Source organism: Amphiprion ocellaris, chromosome 14 (genome assembly GCF_022539595.1).
Source record: "Amphiprion ocellaris isolate individual 3 ecotype Okinawa chromosome 14, ASM2253959v1, whole genome shotgun sequence".
In the NCBI taxonomy this organism is placed as follows: Eukaryota; Metazoa; Chordata; class Actinopteri; family Pomacentridae; genus Amphiprion; species Amphiprion ocellaris.
Genome location: NC_072779.1, coordinates 7,288,470 through 7,305,609, shown reverse-complemented (window position 1 = coordinate 7,305,609; position 17,140 = coordinate 7,288,470). Strand labels below are relative to the sequence as shown.

The 17,140-nt window shown below is 37.9% G+C and overlaps 1 protein-coding gene across 3 annotated transcripts in view; it reads left to right on the top strand.

Moving 5' to 3' along the window:
- Nucleotides 1-15,987, top strand: part of LOC111574492 (glucocorticoid receptor) — a 73,801-nt gene extending 57,814 nt beyond the window's left edge. For all 3 annotated transcript variants that reach the window (XM_055017173.1, XM_055017174.1, XM_055017172.1), the window contains 3 exons: nucleotides 4,768-4,898; nucleotides 9,014-9,171; nucleotides 10,714-15,987. In XM_055017173.1, the coding sequence (XP_054873148.1) occupies nucleotides 4,768-4,898; nucleotides 9,014-9,171; nucleotides 10,714-10,866 (442 nt within the window). In that variant the 3' untranslated portion in view covers nucleotides 10,867-15,987. The remainder of the gene's footprint in view (nucleotides 1-4,767; nucleotides 4,899-9,013; nucleotides 9,172-10,713) is intronic.
- The last annotated feature ends 1,153 nt before the right edge of the window (nucleotides 15,988-17,140 follow it).

Below are 17,140 nucleotides of genomic sequence, written 5' to 3'. Positions count from 1 at the left end.
AAAAAAACGCCTTACTATACTATGTCAAAAAGAAAAGCGATTTTTCAAACATGTCATTGTGCAGTCTGTTGTCCAAAATGTCACAAAAACGTCATAGTTTAGTATGTCATCCAACAAGTGAAAAAGAGGTGTCCAGGTAGCTCACCTGGTTGAGAGGGTGCTTCATAATAAGTACTGTGCCGGAGATGCAGGTTCGATTCCACTGTGCAGCCTTTTTTTCAAATTTCACAAAAATGTCATAGTTTAGTATGTCCTAAATGTGACAAAAACGTCATAGTTTAATATGTTGTCCAAAATGTGACAAAAACGTCATAGTTTAGTATGTTGTCCAAAATGTGGAAAAAACGTCATAGTTTAGTATGCCGTCCAAAATGTGGAAAAAACGTCATAGTTTAGTATGTTGTCCAACAAGTGAAAAAGAGGTGCCCAGGTTGCTCACCTGGTTTAGAGGGTGATTCATATCCAGAACTGTGCCGGAGAGGCAGGTTCGATTCCACCTACTGGCCTTTTTTTTTTTCAAATTTCACAAAAATGTCATAGTTTTGTATGTCGTCCAAAATGTCACTAAAACGTCATAGTTTAGTATGTTGTCCAAAATGTGGAAAAAAGGTCATAGTTTAGTATGTGGTTCAAAATTTCACAAAAACGTCATAGTTTAGTATGTTGTCCAACAAGTGAAAAAGAGGTGCCCAGGTAGCCCACCTGGTTGAGAGGGTGATTCATAATAACTCCAGGAAAGGTTTTCTTTGAAAAACAAATCATCATGAATTTTGGCGCAAAAAAAACGCCTTACTATACTATGTCGAAAAAAAATGCGATTTTTCAAACATGTTGTAAAAACGTGCCATATGATGGAATAATGTAAAGGAGGCCGTGAAAAACACTCCAGGAAAGGTTTTCTTTGAAAATAAAATCATCATGAATTTTGACGCAAAAAAACGCCTTACTATACTATGTCGAAAAAAAAAGCGATTTTTCAAACATGTTGTGAAAACATGCCATATGATGAAATAATGTTAAGAAGTCCGTGAAAAACGCTCCAGAAAGGTTTTCTTTGAAAAAAAAATCATCATGAATTTTGGCACAAAAAAACACCTTACTATACTATGTCGAAAAAAAAATGCCATTTTTCAAACATGTTGTAAAAACATGCCATATGATGAAATAATGGAAAGGAGGCCGTGAAAAACACCCCAGGAAAGGTTTTCTTTGAAAAAAAAATCATCATGAATTTTGGCACAAAAAAACGCCTTACTATACTATGTCGAAAAAAAAAGGCGATTTTTCAAACATGTTGTGAAAACGTGCCATATGATGAAATAATGTTAAGAAGGCCGTGAAAAACACTCCAGAAAGGTTTTCTTTGAAAAAAAAATCATCATGAATTTTGACGCAAAAAAACGCCTTACTATACTATGTCGAAAAAAAAGCGATTTTTCAAACATGTTGTAAAAACGTGCCATATGATGAAATAATGTAAAGGAGGGCGTGAAAAATACCCCAGAAAGGTTTTCTTTGGAAAAAAAAAATCATCATGAATTTTGGCGCAAAAAAACACCTTACTATACTGTCGAAAAAAAAAGCGATTTTTCAAACATGTTGTAAAAACGTGCGATATGACGAAATAATGTAAAGGAGGCCATGAAAAACACTCCAGGAAAGGTTTTCTTTGAAAAAAAAAAACTCATCATGAATTTTGGCACAAAAAAACGCCTTACTATACTATGTCGAAAAAAAAAGCGATTTTTCAAACATGTTGTGAAAACATGCCATATGATGAAATAATGTTAAGGAGGCCGTGAAAAACACTCCAGAAAGGTTTTCTTTGAAAAAAAAAATCATCATGAATTTTGGCGCAAAAAAAACGCCTTACTATACTATGTCGAAAAAAATGCGATTTTTCAAACATGTTGTAAAAACGTGCCATATGATGAAATAATGTAAAGGAGGCCGTGAAAAACACTCCAGAAAGGTTTTCTTTGAAAAAAAAATCATCATGAATTTTGGCGCAAAAAAACACCTTACTATACTGTCGAAAAAAAATGCGATTTTTCAAACATGTTGTAAAAACGTGCCATATGATGAAATAATGTAAAGGAGGGCGTGAAAAATACCCCAGAAAGGTTTTCTTTGAAAAAAAAATCAGAATTTTTTCGAAAAAAAACGCCTTACTATACTATGTCAAAAAGAAAAGCGATTTTTCAAACATGTCATAGTGCAGTCTGTTGTCCAAAATGTCACAAAAACGTCATAGTTTAGTATGTCATCCAACAAGTGAAAAAGAGGTGTCCAGGGAGCTCACCTGGTTGAGAGGGTGCTTCATAATAAGTACTGTGCCGGAGACGCAGGTTCGATTCCACCGTGCAGCCTTTTCTTCAAATTTCACAAAAATGTCATAGTTTAGTATGTCCTAAATGTGACAAAAACGTCATAGTTTAATATGTTGTCCAAAATGTGACAAAAACGTCATAGTTTAGTATGCCGTCCAAAATGTGGAAAAAACGTCATAGTTAAGTATGCCGTCCAAAATGTGGAAAAAACGTCATAGTTTAGTATGTTGTCCAACAAGTGAAAAAGAGGTGCCCAGGTTGCTCACCTGGTTTAGAGGGTGATTCATATCCAGAACTGTGCCGGAGAGGCAGGTTCGATTCCACCTACTGGCCTTTTTTTTTTCCAAATTTCACAAAAATGTCATAGTTTTGTATGTCGTCCAAAATGTCACTAAAACGTCATAGTTTAGTATGTTGTACAACAAGTGAAAAAGAGGTGCCCAGGTAGCCCACCTGGTTGAGAGGGTGATTCATAATAACTCCAGAAAGGTTTTCTTTGAAAAACAAATCATCATGAATTTTGGCACAAAAAAACGTCTTACTATACTATGTCGAAAAAAAATGCGATTTTTCAAACATGTTGTAAAAACGTGCCATATGATGAAATAATGTAAAGGAGGCCATGAAAAACACTCCAGAAAGGTTTTCTTTGAAAAAAAAAATCATCATGAATTTTGCCGCAAAAAAACGCCTTACTATACTATGTTGAGAAAAAAAATGCGATTTTTCAAACATGTTGTAAAAACGTGCCATATGGTGAAATAATGTAAAGGAGGCCGTGAAAAACACTCCAGAAAGGTTTTCTTTGAAGAAAAAATCATCATGAATTTTGGCGCAAAAAAACGCCTTACTATACTATGTTGAGGAAAAAAAATGCGATTTTTCAACATGTCATAATTTAGTCTGTCATCCAAAATGTGACCAAAATGTCATGGTTTAGTATGTCGTCCAACAAATGAAAAAAAGATGCCCAGGTAGTTCACCTGGTTGAGAGGGTGATTTATAATAAGTATTGTCCTGGAAGCACAGGTTCAAATCCACCTTGCAGCCCTTTTTCAAATTTCACAAAAATGTCTTAGTTTAGTATGTCCTAAATGTGACGAAAACGTCATACATGGTCCACAATATGACAAAAACGCCATAGTTTAATATGTCGTCCAAAATATCCATCAATTATCTATACACCACTTAATTCTCATTAGGGTCATGGAGGGCTGGAGCTTATCCCAGCTGACTTAGGGCGAAGGCAGGGGACACCCTGGACAGGGCTACACAGAGACAAAAATCACACTCACATTCACATCTACAGACAATTTAGAATTATCGATTAACCTCAGCATGTTTTTGGACTGTGTGTGGAAGTGAGAGTACCCAGAGAAAACCCACGCATGCACGGGAAGAACATGCAAACTCAGTGCCGATAGATCCCAGGCCTGAGCCAGTGTGCAGCCCTTTTTAATTACAAATAACAAATAATCATTATTTAAACTTTCACTGGCTTCTGAGATTGACTGTGTTTACCACAGCCTCTGTAGTCCCTAGACGAGCCACAATTGAAGCTAATCTCCTGTTCGCTCGTGGTTTTTTTTGCCTTTAGGCTCAAATTTTAAATACTTGCATTGTCTCATTTATAATCACCTTTAATTTGTCAAACCTCCGCACAATTTGACTGATTTATTTGGTCCCGCTCTTCATTAAAATGCCGTTTGATGTCTTCTTTTGTGTTTCGGGACAGCCAAAACATCTATATTTTTAGATAAGTCAGTATCTATGCACTGAATCACATTTATCAAAAGAAAATTCAAGCATTTAAATGTTTTTTTTTCAACCTTTTGCTAGTATTCAGATTGCCTGAATACTTGTTGGGGGTTCTGATGTGACCATTCAAATTTGGTTTTAAGTGTAAATGTTCCGAAATTTGTAGTGAATGGCAAGAGTGCAACAAACACATTAATACCCCGCTGACAAGCTGCAAACATTTCATTCGAAATGTGTACAAAGAAAGGCCTGAGCTGTGACGAGTCCTTTCAAATGGACACATAAACTCAGAGAAGGGTAAAAATAGATATGAAAGGTTGAAAGGAGTCGTAGCAATTGGTCAGAATGAATCGACAGCTCTGAGCCCAAGGCTATGTGTCTGGAGAATGTGCTATATTGATTTTGGAGGTAAAAAGTAATGTGGGCTGCGTGTTAGTGGAAGTGAGGTGTGAAAATCCATCATGACTGATTTCACAGTGCAGTTTTTGTCCTGCAGGGTTGTAGCGTTTCCCTGCTGGGGCTAGTTATTGAGAATTGAATAACAGGATGAGAGAAGTGAAAGAGCTTTAAGTCTAATCTGTGTATCTCTCTTACCTGTGTTTTCCTGTTTCTTCCACTGTTGTTTACACTTCTCTTGTCGCTCACGTCTGCTGTCTCTCTTTTCTTTTTTCTCTCCCAGAGAGCGCATGAAGCTGCCCTTTATGACCGACCAGTGCGAGCAGATGCTGAAGATCTGCAATGAGTTTGTCAGACTGCAGGTGTCTTATGATGAGTACCTGTGCATGAAGGTGCTGTTGCTGCTCAGTACAGGTAATAGAACACATTTTACTTTGAAAAATCACTACAGTGTTTTTCAAAAGTCTTGTGTTTTTCTTTTTCTGAGATTAAAATTGATCTTAAAATCTATTGTGTCAACTACGTTATACTACTGAAACCTTTTCACTGCACTGCAATTTGTCACAGCGGGGGAAGCAGACTGAGTGGAATGGGGACAAACTGCATCATATATGCAAATAACTACGCATAGTTCAGCAGCACCATCAAGGCTACTGCAAGCAGATAGGAAAGCTGTAAATGGGTGAATGAATAATGAATATGTGGCTGATTTACTTCTCTGCATTCATTAAGGCTCACTGAGCATCTGGGTAGACACATGCAAAGGTGGCCTCAAAATCAGTAGTTTTTAAATTTTCCATAATTTGACAGTAATGACATTGTTTTCTGCTTTACTGCTAATTGACAAAACAAGCAACAGCTTGTTTTCACAGCATGAACAATCAGAGGGTTTTTATCTACAGTGCTTGCTGCAACAAATTCGACCGATCAGCATTGCTTCATATGTTGCATGCTGTGACGATTTGAGTAATACAGCAAAGACAATTACACCTAAAGCGATAATCCTTATCCTGTCCGCCCTGGTTGATTTGGCAAACCCCTGCAGTTACTGGCAAATGTGTTTTAATACTAGCATCTCAGAATTCTGCTCAAATACATGACAGCAAACAATAAACATGCCTCGAGCGCTTACTCTCTCAGAAACACATCCGAGGAACAGTAAGATCTGTTGGCAGCACCTTGATGATGTTCTCACTAACCATAAAAAGAACTTGTTGCCTGCAGTTCTTTATCTCCTCCGTTCCATTCCTACCTGCAGGATTTAAAACTAATCTGCTGCCAAACAGCACTGCCAATGTCTTGTTTTAGAGACGCGATATTAGAGATCAGTGTGAGGTTTTCTACACGGAGTAATGGAGGATTAAATGGACCTAAAAATGGTTCAAACACTTGTCTTGCATTGAGTCATGGTTCCATTGTTTGGTTCGATAATGGCTTTTTTTATTCCCATTTTTAAAGCTGCTTAAGTGGACCTGGAGTGATTTTTAATGCTTTCAAAAGACTCTTTTTTTCCCCACTGAAATTCAACAATGTCACAAGGAGGCGTTTCTTTTCAGGAGAGGCAGATCGATACAAAGCAACACTCCATCGACCAGGTGGTGTTGTTACTGTCAAATCATGTAAGAAGACTAATCTGAGGACATTTTGTGAAAAGATGGATGACACAGATCATAGATAAATGGTCTTTAACACTGCAAGAATTTCAAAATGTGAAGGTTTTTACAAAAAACCTGAGCACTCCATCTACTTCTGTACACTCTGCTGAAAGTGAAGTACAGTTCATCTTCTGTCCTGACTTTCTCGGTTGAATACAACTTCAAATGTCAGACAGGTGCTTAATCTTTGTAGACTGCTAATTTTTTCCCACTGTCCATTAACGGGAACAGTACAGGGAGGTCAGCATAAATTAGTAGTTTTTTCTTATCTATGATTATAAAATCCTGCTTGTTTGTCTTTCTGCGTAATCACCACGATTATAGATTGTCTAATTATGAAAAACATTATAAAAAAAAACCTTAAATCTTCCTCCCAATTTTCAACATTTGTTTTGCTTGAGTGAAAATTGGGTTCAGAAAAGATTTATTTCCGTATTCTAAATTTATTTAAATTGCATTCAATTTGTAGTAGTCACTTTAAAATGTGCCAATTAGTGAAGGTCGTTAGAGGACGAACTTTAACTAGGCAAAAAAAATAGAAAATGTTCAGCAGCTCGGTCTCTCTATTTTCTGAGCAGCTAAGACAATAAAAGCTACTTTCTATATGTAATTAGTACCATAAAAATACACTTAAACAGCACAAGTATTACTGTAGCAAACCTTTTCCCACTTATGTAAATTTACCTTTTCTGAGGAGGAGAGCATTCTTCCTTCCACCTTGTTCTAAGTGAATGGCAGGGAAAAGGATGCACTTTAAAGCCAATTATGCGGAGGAAATTACATTTCCATACCGAGCACTGGTTGCATTTTTGTACCTGAGAGTTCTTTCCATCTGTTCCCTTCGGGGATGGAAATGCTATCAGGTCAGGACAACTTGGGTTTTTGATGGTTTCATCATTCCTCACACACATAAGTGAAAATTGAAGTCACCTGTAAGACAGTTTAACCAGTTATGGTCAAAACAGTTTTCACCTTCAGCATCATTGACATTTGCACCACAGAATGTAGAGAACTGGGAAAAAAGCACATGTAGGTCATAGCGGATTTTTCTAACAACACCTGTTAAATAATAACAACTCATTTAGTCGTATTATATCAAATAATCCTGAGTTGAGCAGGAAAGGCAGGCCATTTTAAAATCCGTCGGTCTGCCTGCCAAACCTGTAAATGCATAATGTAGAGTCCAGATAGCGCTTGCACTCCCATTTATCTGATTATGTAAATCTGACAGTAATTCACCTCGATTTCATGCCCTCTGTGGCCTGGCACAATCTCAGCCCGATGAGTGAGGCTCGGTCTGGGCTCAGTGCCAGGCAGCAGACTGACAAGGCCTCCGTGACGTGCTGACATGGTCATTATGACAACTGCATATTGATGTTTTCCAGCTGTTTGTAGCTTCTTAGCATTGTCCAGTCCAGTGAAAATCCTTAGCGTGTACATGCAGAGTTTTATTTTTAAGAAGTCAACATTTTCTGCTCATCTTAGACACTCATTTAGGTCACACCAGTTAAAAACACTCTGCACTGTAGCTATTGATGTTCCTTTCAGTTTATTTTCCACTGCCTACAGCATTCTGGTTATGTTTATCCAGCGTCTCCTCGTCACACAAACAAATTTTAATTAGGTTTTAGTGACCTGTGCTCTTTTTTTTTTTTTGTTGCGGCAGAACAGGACAAAGAACACAGAGAGAGAGCAATAGATTTTAAGTTTTTAGACATATGTTTGAATGTGCATAACCATTACGAGAAGATGTATACCGAACAAAAAAAATCTAGACGCAGCATGTAATGTTTTCTTAAATTCTATTCGTTCTTTTTAACATCGGGGGATAAGAATTTGTTGTTCCAACGCACTGCATCGCTACAACAGAATGGATGCCATGAAACAACCAGGCACGCACTGTACTGGAAATGATAATGATAATGCAAAGTGACAGTGAGGAACAGATTTTATAAGTCAGTCAGTTTTTTGAGGCAAAATCTGCAACAAATAAGTGCTTAACTGACATTTTTGGGGACGGGATCATGCAGTCGGTCACGTCCACCAAGAGCATCATTTGGCAGACTGCCTCTCGTACCATGCTGTCTTAAACTATTCCCTTGATGACAAATGGTGGAGTTGTGGACATTCAAGTGCCCAGACAAACATGTCAACAGCCTGTTCTCCTCTTTTTTATTGTCATCTGTGGCATCGAGTCATTTGAATAAGGCTGCCATTTAAAGGTGGTCACTCTATATGATTATGTCCTATAAAATCAAACTTGACCAGGGTGTGAATTAACGCTGTGATCGAGAACTTTTTCGGTGTGTAATAGGCTTTAATTTAACCCTTTTCCAAACATGAAAAATAAAAATTTGATTTTCAAACCTTGTCACCAAGTCAGAAAAAAAGTCAATTTGCATGCTGTGTTTTATGTTTGGTTTCTGTTGATGTTAAAAGACAAATTCCATGGGTGCATCATCAGATAGAACTATTTTTTAAAAATTCTACTGAAGATAAAAAAAAAAGTTGCTTTCTCCCATCCCAACTGTTACTATGAAGAACAGAGGTACAGTGGACTAAGACATGATCAGGTTTCATCTTCCTAGACCTACTACCTTTAAGATAAACTCTTATCAAAGCTGTGCTCTTGGTATCACAAGGATTTATTTACAGTTCTTGGCAATAACCTTCTGTGTTCTGCATTAACTGCCCACTTAATAGAACAATAGCTTGATAGGATTTCAAATTTTTCATGTGATGTTTAGACATTTTCTTCAAATGAACAATGTATCATTTATCATTTTCTAATTTTATCTTCAACAATCTCGCCATCGCCAGCTAACCTGATGTATCTCTCGATGTCTCTGTTTGTGTTGGTTTGTGTGTGTTTAGTACCGAAAGACGGCCTGAAGAGCCAGGCAGTTTTTGATGAGATCCGGATGACATATATAAAGGAGCTGGGGAAAGCTATCGTCAAGAGAGAGGAGAATGCAAGTCAGAACTGGCAGCGTTTCTACCAGCTAACTAAGCTACTGGACTCCATGCAAGAGGTTAGAAACATACACACACACATACACACTCTCTGTAACACATGTTAAATGCCTTATGTTTTTGGTCTACTTTGTTCTATGTAAGGTTTTTTACAGTCAGGTCCATAAATATTTGGACATTGACACTATTTTCAGTATTTCAGCTCTGTGTACAATCAAGATGTGCTCTAAGTGCAGATTTTCAGCTTTAATTTGAGGGTATTTACATCAAAATCAGGTGAACGGTGTAGGAATTACAGCACATTTTATGTGTGCCCGCCACCTTTTTGAGGGACCAAAAGTAACTGGACAATTGGCTGCTCAGCTGTTCCATGGCCAGATGTGTGTTATTCCCTCATTATTTAATTCAGAAGGAGCAGATGTGAGGTCTAGAGGCCAATTCAAGCGTGGTATTTGTGTTTGGAAGCTGGTGAGGTCAACTCTCAATATGAAGTCCAAAGATCTGTCACCATCAGTGAAGCAAACCATCATAAGGCTGAAAATCTAAATAAACCCATGATTGTTTCATTTCCAATCCCCTGTGATGGTGTACAGAGCCGAAATGCTGACCATTTAATTTGTGTGGAGATATTTATGGACCTAACTGTGTATGACTGCATTTACAAGAAGTTTGAAGTCTACATTGAAGTATCCCATTGTTATGTTTATGTATGTAAACATCATATCCCGATTTGGATAATCTCTTATCCTGATTTTGAGAAACCCGATTATGCTAGGTAGACTTAACCATGATGCTGTACACGTACACATCTTATCTCGGTTTCTGATCGCCAGCGACTACCTGCGCAGGCCTGGCTTCAGCCAAGTGATGTAACTGGTGCTTGTGCTGCTGATTCCTGTGGTTTCATGAGTGGTTTAACCGGTTCACAAAGCTGTTAAGAGGATGCCCTACTCATACAGAAATTTTCTGTCACTGCACACTATCACAATCACCATTTCCCACCAGTCACGCCTGCGTATCTTCATCAACCGCTTCCTTTATCCTACATGGTGACAGTCTGACAGCATTTAAAGTGGAGTGAAGAGTTTAATATTTCCTGTCGCTATTGTCTCTCAATGCTGACAGTAAGGTAGAAAAGTCAAATTTGCAAGACGATGTTGCATTTTAATAGTGCTAAGCACCGCTATAGACTAAAATGGATTCATTTTTAATCGCCACAGGTACAGGAAATTGAAGTTGCTTTGCTGGCCTGTGCAGATAAAACACAGTGATTAGTAACCGGGATACTAGTAGTGTTTATCATGTCTACAAAAATATGAATAATGGATGGTATCTACCAAGGCTTCCTTTAATGTCTTCTTCACAACGGCCTGGCTTTTTATATGACATCTTGTGGTTCAAGTACCTTCAATCAATTGGTGTTCAGCGGAGTTGCGTACATTTATGCCACTGTAAAGCCTCGTTATTGCACAAGTAAAGACCTCCTGCATATAGACCTGAGGCTGCTTTAAAGATAATCCTGCAAACTGAAATCAGCTTTGCGATATGTAACAGTGTTTCTAATCTCCCTGTGTCTCTGCTCCTCTGGGTGTCTCGTCCAGATGGTCGAGGGCCTTCTACAGATCTGCTTCTACACCTTTGTGAATAAAACCCTCAGTGTGGAATTCCCAGAGATGCTGGCAGAGATCATCACCAACCAGATACCAAAATTCAAAGATGGGAGCGTCAAGCCTCTGCTGTTTCATCAGAAATGACTGCCTTAAACTGTGAATCAATGCCTTAAAAATCCTGCCCTGCACCTGTACCTCTCTGGGGCCCCAAGCATTTGCTTATCCTGCCTCTCCCTCATCGCTCTGGTTCAATTCCTCGTTTTTCCTAGGACCCCTCTAGGAATTCTGCCACACCCCTCCTTCCCCTCAGGCCTCAGCCATTCAGCCTAATCTCGGAGCACAACACCTGTGGCCTCTATCCCCTATTCCAGTCCTAGGTTTGCAGAACTTCAGTAGGAAATCCTACTGCCAACTTGTAGCCCTTCCTCTTGGCTCGCCAAGAAGGATTTGGCCTCTGAATGTCTCTTGAGCAGGATGCATTTTAGGTACTTTTTCCAGGACCCTTACCTTCTCCTTCCTCCACCCATGGCCCTATCCTCAGATTTCTAATGCTTTCTTATGACGGCCATCTGCCTCTTACTCTCTCCTGTCTCCAGAGTTTAACTGCAGTTTTTACTGAGAAGCCAACAAACAGCTTTTCCCCTCATCAACATGACACCTAATATGCTTTAGAACTTGCCAGGATTACCGGTTCAAGCCTAGAGTTCCTCTGCTCACCTGCCTAGCTTCTCTCCGTTTGCTGCCTCCCAGCTTCACTGCGCAGAGAATGTTCACTTTTTGGGGTTTCCAGAAGATTGTCGGTGATGACGAGGATAAAGAAAAACACACAAAAATATTGCAAACATACAGGAAAGAACCTTATTTTTCTTCTGGACCCAAGGACAGAACTGAACTGTTTGCAGTTGTGAATCAGCTATTGCTTTGGAAATTACTAGAATCTGATTTATATACCAGTGGAAGAAAAAAAAAAAAAACAACTACAAAACAAACAAAAAAAAAAATTCTCCAGTTATGTTATGCAGACACACCTTTCTGACCACACAAGCAGAAGTCACACTTGTACACACACACATTCACACACACACACACACACACACACACACACACACACACACACACACACACACACACACATTCACACACACACACACACACACACACACACACACACACACACACACACACACACACACACAAAGTATAAGCAGACAAACTTTCGCTCAGCCAAATGTTTACACAGGATGTATCTGAGGGAAAACCAGTGCCTTTTAGTTTTCAAGCTTTTCATAGCCATCCTCTCAAAACCTTTGTATTTGCATAACAATCTAATGTTGACAACCTTCTACATATTTTAGCTGTTTTAGTTTTTCCACGCTGGCAATTTCTGTTTTCTTTCCAAGCTGCCATTTTTGGTGTTTTTAATGTGGGAAGCTCTCTCTCTCTCTGTTCCAATTTCCAGATGTGCATGTTAGGAAGACAGCCTATGGTACAGATTAGAAAGTATGAGAGCAGCATGAAATGTACAAAATCTTATTAGTTTATTATTATTATTATAAGTCTTGAAAAGTTTGATAATCCACTGAAAAAACAAACAAAAAATAGAAAATTATGAGAAAAAGTCCCAAAACACATTTTGTGTGTTGCTCTTTTAACCAAGTATATTTGATATATATACTGTATCTGCTAATCAGTATTAAATTACATTTAAAGTTACAGTACCCAGATTGTATCGATAAATGTAATGAATACACATGCAAATCCTTTTTCTTGAACATGCTTCTAGAAGCTGCGACCAGCTTTGTGCTGAATGGATACCACTGGAATTGAAACACATATCTGATGTTTTGGATTATTTGGAGTTTGATTGAATTAAACATTGGATTTAAATCATAGGAAAAACCAGCGATTGTGAAATCTGATAATTGGAATGATGAATGTTTACGAACTTTAGTGATTTATTCCGATGCAAATGCACAAATGGGTTTTTTTTTTTTTTTTATCAATCACATTTGAAAAACACATCCAAGGTGTCAGAAGAAAAATAGCCATAATGATTCAAGTAAACTGTTCTTTCACTGCCAGCTGCATTCATACTGATGTTAAAGTTTAGGAAATGGTTTCATGCAAATATTTTTAAAATGTGATTTCATGGAGCTACACTTGGAGTGACTTACCAAGCCAGATTCCTTGTCCTCACCTCAGAAATGACATAAAGGCCACACATGAATGGAAATAATTTGTTGTTTTGCATTGGAACCTAACAGGAGTACTGGGATTAAGAATGGTTAGGTTTGTAGATCAGGAATCATGACCACAAAAAGTATTTGGAGGTTGAACTGATTCAGTCTGCAATCTTCAGACACAATCAATCTAACCATGTGCTCTTGATAGGAAAACCAAAGGCATAGGAAAAAAAGTATTGCTTCACTCAAAATACCATTTTAGTTGGAATATACCCTTTAATGAGTTTCACCTCTGCTTGCACAAACAGGATCATTAAAGGTGGAGTCTGCGATTTTAAACCAATATACGCGTTCCGTTTCTAGGCTAAAAAAGGAAACTGGTGTTTGGTCACAGCTTTGGCTCTGTAAATGAGAAAGAAAGTGGCTTGAAACGATCCACACAATGATATCTGAGCATGTCTTGTCCATGTTTGTGTACAAGAGAGGTGGGAAAAGTGGGAAGTGGGAATAAGACGGACAGTAAATCTAGTACATGCTAATAGGCAAAATATCAACAATCTTTCTCCAGAATCGCAGACTCCGCCTTTAAGTTGATGAGCTCAACATGGCTAAAAAAGATACAGAAAATATATAAATATACAGTATATATTTGTTTTCTATGTTAAATGTGAAAATAGATCCATACTTGATGGAACCTCTATTTTCATCTCTAAAGTTAGAATATTGTTAAAAGAAGCTGCAGTTTAGTCCATATTATTTGCAAATCAAGCTCAGGCTATGAGTGATTTACATCACTTGGATGTGTTCCACTAGTGCCAAATGTAATGGTAAGTTTATACGTTTTTTTTTTTTCCTGGAGATGTGAAAGAATACTTATTCACTTCTGATTTGACATTACGTAGTTGTTGTAATTTTGCAGGGTGCTCATTTATGAGAAGAATCTTCATTGTCACACCTACACCAGCTTAAAAGTACTGATTGTTATCATGCGAGTCCGTGTATGACCGACTTTGTTTTTATTTTATTGGAGATCTACCAAAATAATACTGTATTTTTGAAATTGCAAAGTAAGCCGTAACTTCTGCTGATGTCAAACAGGTGTTGGTCAGCATTTGTAATGTGAAAACATGTTCATACCAGCTTATGTGATGGCCAAAGCAAAACGCATTTACAGCGCAGTTAGACATTGGCTTTTGTGTAAACACAGTGCCCGCCCTCCTCACTCTCCCCAACCACCTCCCGTAGCAGTTGTACTTTTTTCCTCAGTGCTTCTTGTAGCTTTCTGCCAGGCCTCTCTGCCTAAAATGTCGACAGTATAGATTTTCAGCTGTTTACTCTGAATAATTCTCATCCCTCCGCAGCGCATAACTCTGAATGCCAGTTAATAGACCAGGTAGCAGGTTGCCATAGAGACCGGTCATTTATATGTTACTTACAGCTAACAGCAAAACAGGCTCTGGAAGCACACAAGCCACTATTCAATAAGAGCCATCTTTTTTTGTGTTTTTTTTTCTTTTTTTAAATCAGCCATTCTGTTAAAGGGTGGACACTGGCAGCGAGGTTGTTTCATATACGGTGCAGGCCTTCACCTCCATCCGCTAAACTCAGTCTTGTGGCCTTGTGCTATAAAGAAAACGGGCTCGACGCTGCTCGTGTCACTGTGTGTGTGTTGGTTATTCTGGGGAAGATTAGACTAAACTGCGTATTTGTTTGGGTAACCTGCATCCAATATTACAGTTGTTCACTGATGGCGGCGCGTCAGAAAACCAGCTTTAACATGTAGATGTAACCATATCCCTGCTCATTTCTAAACGACTATAGATGTACATAGCAACGCTGACATATCCCGTGCAATGTAAAAAATGTCTATTATTACAAAAATATTTTTTAACATAACCTCTATACTCGTATACACTTTTTTCTCTTTTACCTTTCAACTACATGTTCGACTAAAGGCCTTGCGAAAGGGAGACAGAGAGCCATAGAAATAAGATTTCAAATCAGGAAATAGATGTACCCTTAACAAATATCAATGCTTTTGGAGATTGATCTATTGTAAAAAATAAATAAATAGGATAATATTTTCTGTGATTTTGAATACATCAGCTTGATCCTCTTTGATATGACTAATTTTACTCAATCATTTTTGTACATTGAACGAGTCAAGAAAGTAAATATTTTTCTGTTTGTTGGTTTGTGTTTGATAAAGGTAGGCGTGTTGCATACATTAGGAAGTGTTAAACATGGTTGTCTTGTGAAATAAATGTAAATTCTACAAGTTAATGGAAAAGTCGACATGAAAAGTCACTGTGTTTTTAAAAATGATAAGGAAATGGGGGAGGGATGGAAGGTGAGAAAGACTGGAGGAGATTTTTGAGTTCTAGAAAAGTGACCAAAGCAGAGGAGAAAAAAAAATAACAAAAGAAGTATTCAAGCAGTTACATTTTGAGTAGCACTTACTATCCGACTTCTAGTACTTCTTGTTTTATTTTAAAGATGTCTTTTGTAAAGGTCTAGGCTTTGGATCCCATGTATATTGCTGTGAGGATTTACTGGTCACTTTAACAATAGAAAACAAACAAACAAAAAAAAGATGAATCTCTGTGTGAAAGCAAATTTACCAGAGCCTGACAGAATTGCACTACCCTCATATTGGTTGATATAGTCTATTTTGTATAAAATACATGCAAATATTATCTTTAAAGATTAAGGGCAGATCATGTTTCACTGGTATATATGGCTATGGCTTTCACTGAAGTCTGTTTTGTTCGTATTTCAGTTATGTAAATGTAATCCGATGTAAAAGAAACAAAAACAACAAAAAATATAAAATGTTTGTTTAAAAAAAACAAAATAGTTTGTATTACTTCTGTATTACACCTCCTCTGTAGTCAGTGTCGATATTTTCACCTATTTGATTAAATGTTGAATTAAGTTATCTGTGTTGTTCTCTGACATTGAGTTTGGCATCGTGTCAGATGATGTTTTTGTCATCGCTGGTTGAAAGTGGAAAATTGGAAGAACTGATTTCTCTTTAGTTCAAACATCTTACACAATAAAGTTTCCTGTTTTTCAACACTTAGTTACAGTGGGTTTGTGTTTTTCTGTTAGATCGAAGTTACTGAATATGACTTTGAAATGTCAGTATTGTCATTTTTTGTAATCATGTACTCAAGGGATAACATATTTCTTTGTCAGACCTTAAAATCAATATCACTCTTGTCTCTGTGTTAAGAAGGAAAACAAAACTCGGGAGGTAGGGAGGCTAGTTTAGCATTAAGAGTGGGAAACAATTATCAAAAGCTCATATTAGCCTTTTTAGCATCTCTAAGGCTTGCTAAACAAAATAGGGATAGAGTGATTATCAGTCTAGCAGATCCAGCCTCCTCTCTCTGTCGTCATTCTGTGGTAATTTTAGAAATTTGTCTAGCGGAGACTGCAAAAACTGTACAGTACAAGAAATGCAAGTCGTTGCCACAAACCAGGGAATTAGCAACTAAGCTATGCTAGCAGCTAGCTGATAAGTTAGAAGGAAGCAACAAATTAACCTGAAACAGAGTCTGGAAAGCAATAATTCATAAAGCTTTAAGATATGGACCTTAGTGGGCAATGAAAGTGATAGAACAGTGAAAGATTAAGAAAATAGAGAAAAATGAACTAAGTGCAGAAGACAAACTGATCAATCTCAGTGGAGCCCACATAAACAGAGGAGAGCATCCTTATTTAATCACTCCTATTTCTGTTTTATGTATTCAGTTATAGTCACCCTTATGAATGATGGAGCCTACTTAGGTTCCTGCTATCACATGCTGTCAAAACATTACATAAAATGCATATCGGTTCCACATCAGTTATTGGTCTTTCTCAAATACCAGTAATTGGCATCGGAACAAAAAAACACACCATATCAGTCGATCCTTCAAAAGAAACATAGGTCTGTTCAATATAGGCTAAACAGGACATGTTTTTGTTTTCTGGCGTCACTGAGCCGAGCAACCGCAATCACGCCAAGCGGTCTCTCAAAGCTCTTTGTCAACTCTATAAGTCAGTCCAGGGTTTCCGAATTTAGCTATGGCTGCGTTCACGGAAAAGAAGGTGGTGATGTCACAAATGCTCGCTGTTCTGTTTGGCGCTCAAGGTTGTACATAAATTCGTCCCCAGGGTCGGCCTGTCAGTGCTGAGTCCTACTATGACACCCTGAGGCATCTGAGGGCGAACATTCACCGCAAATGACC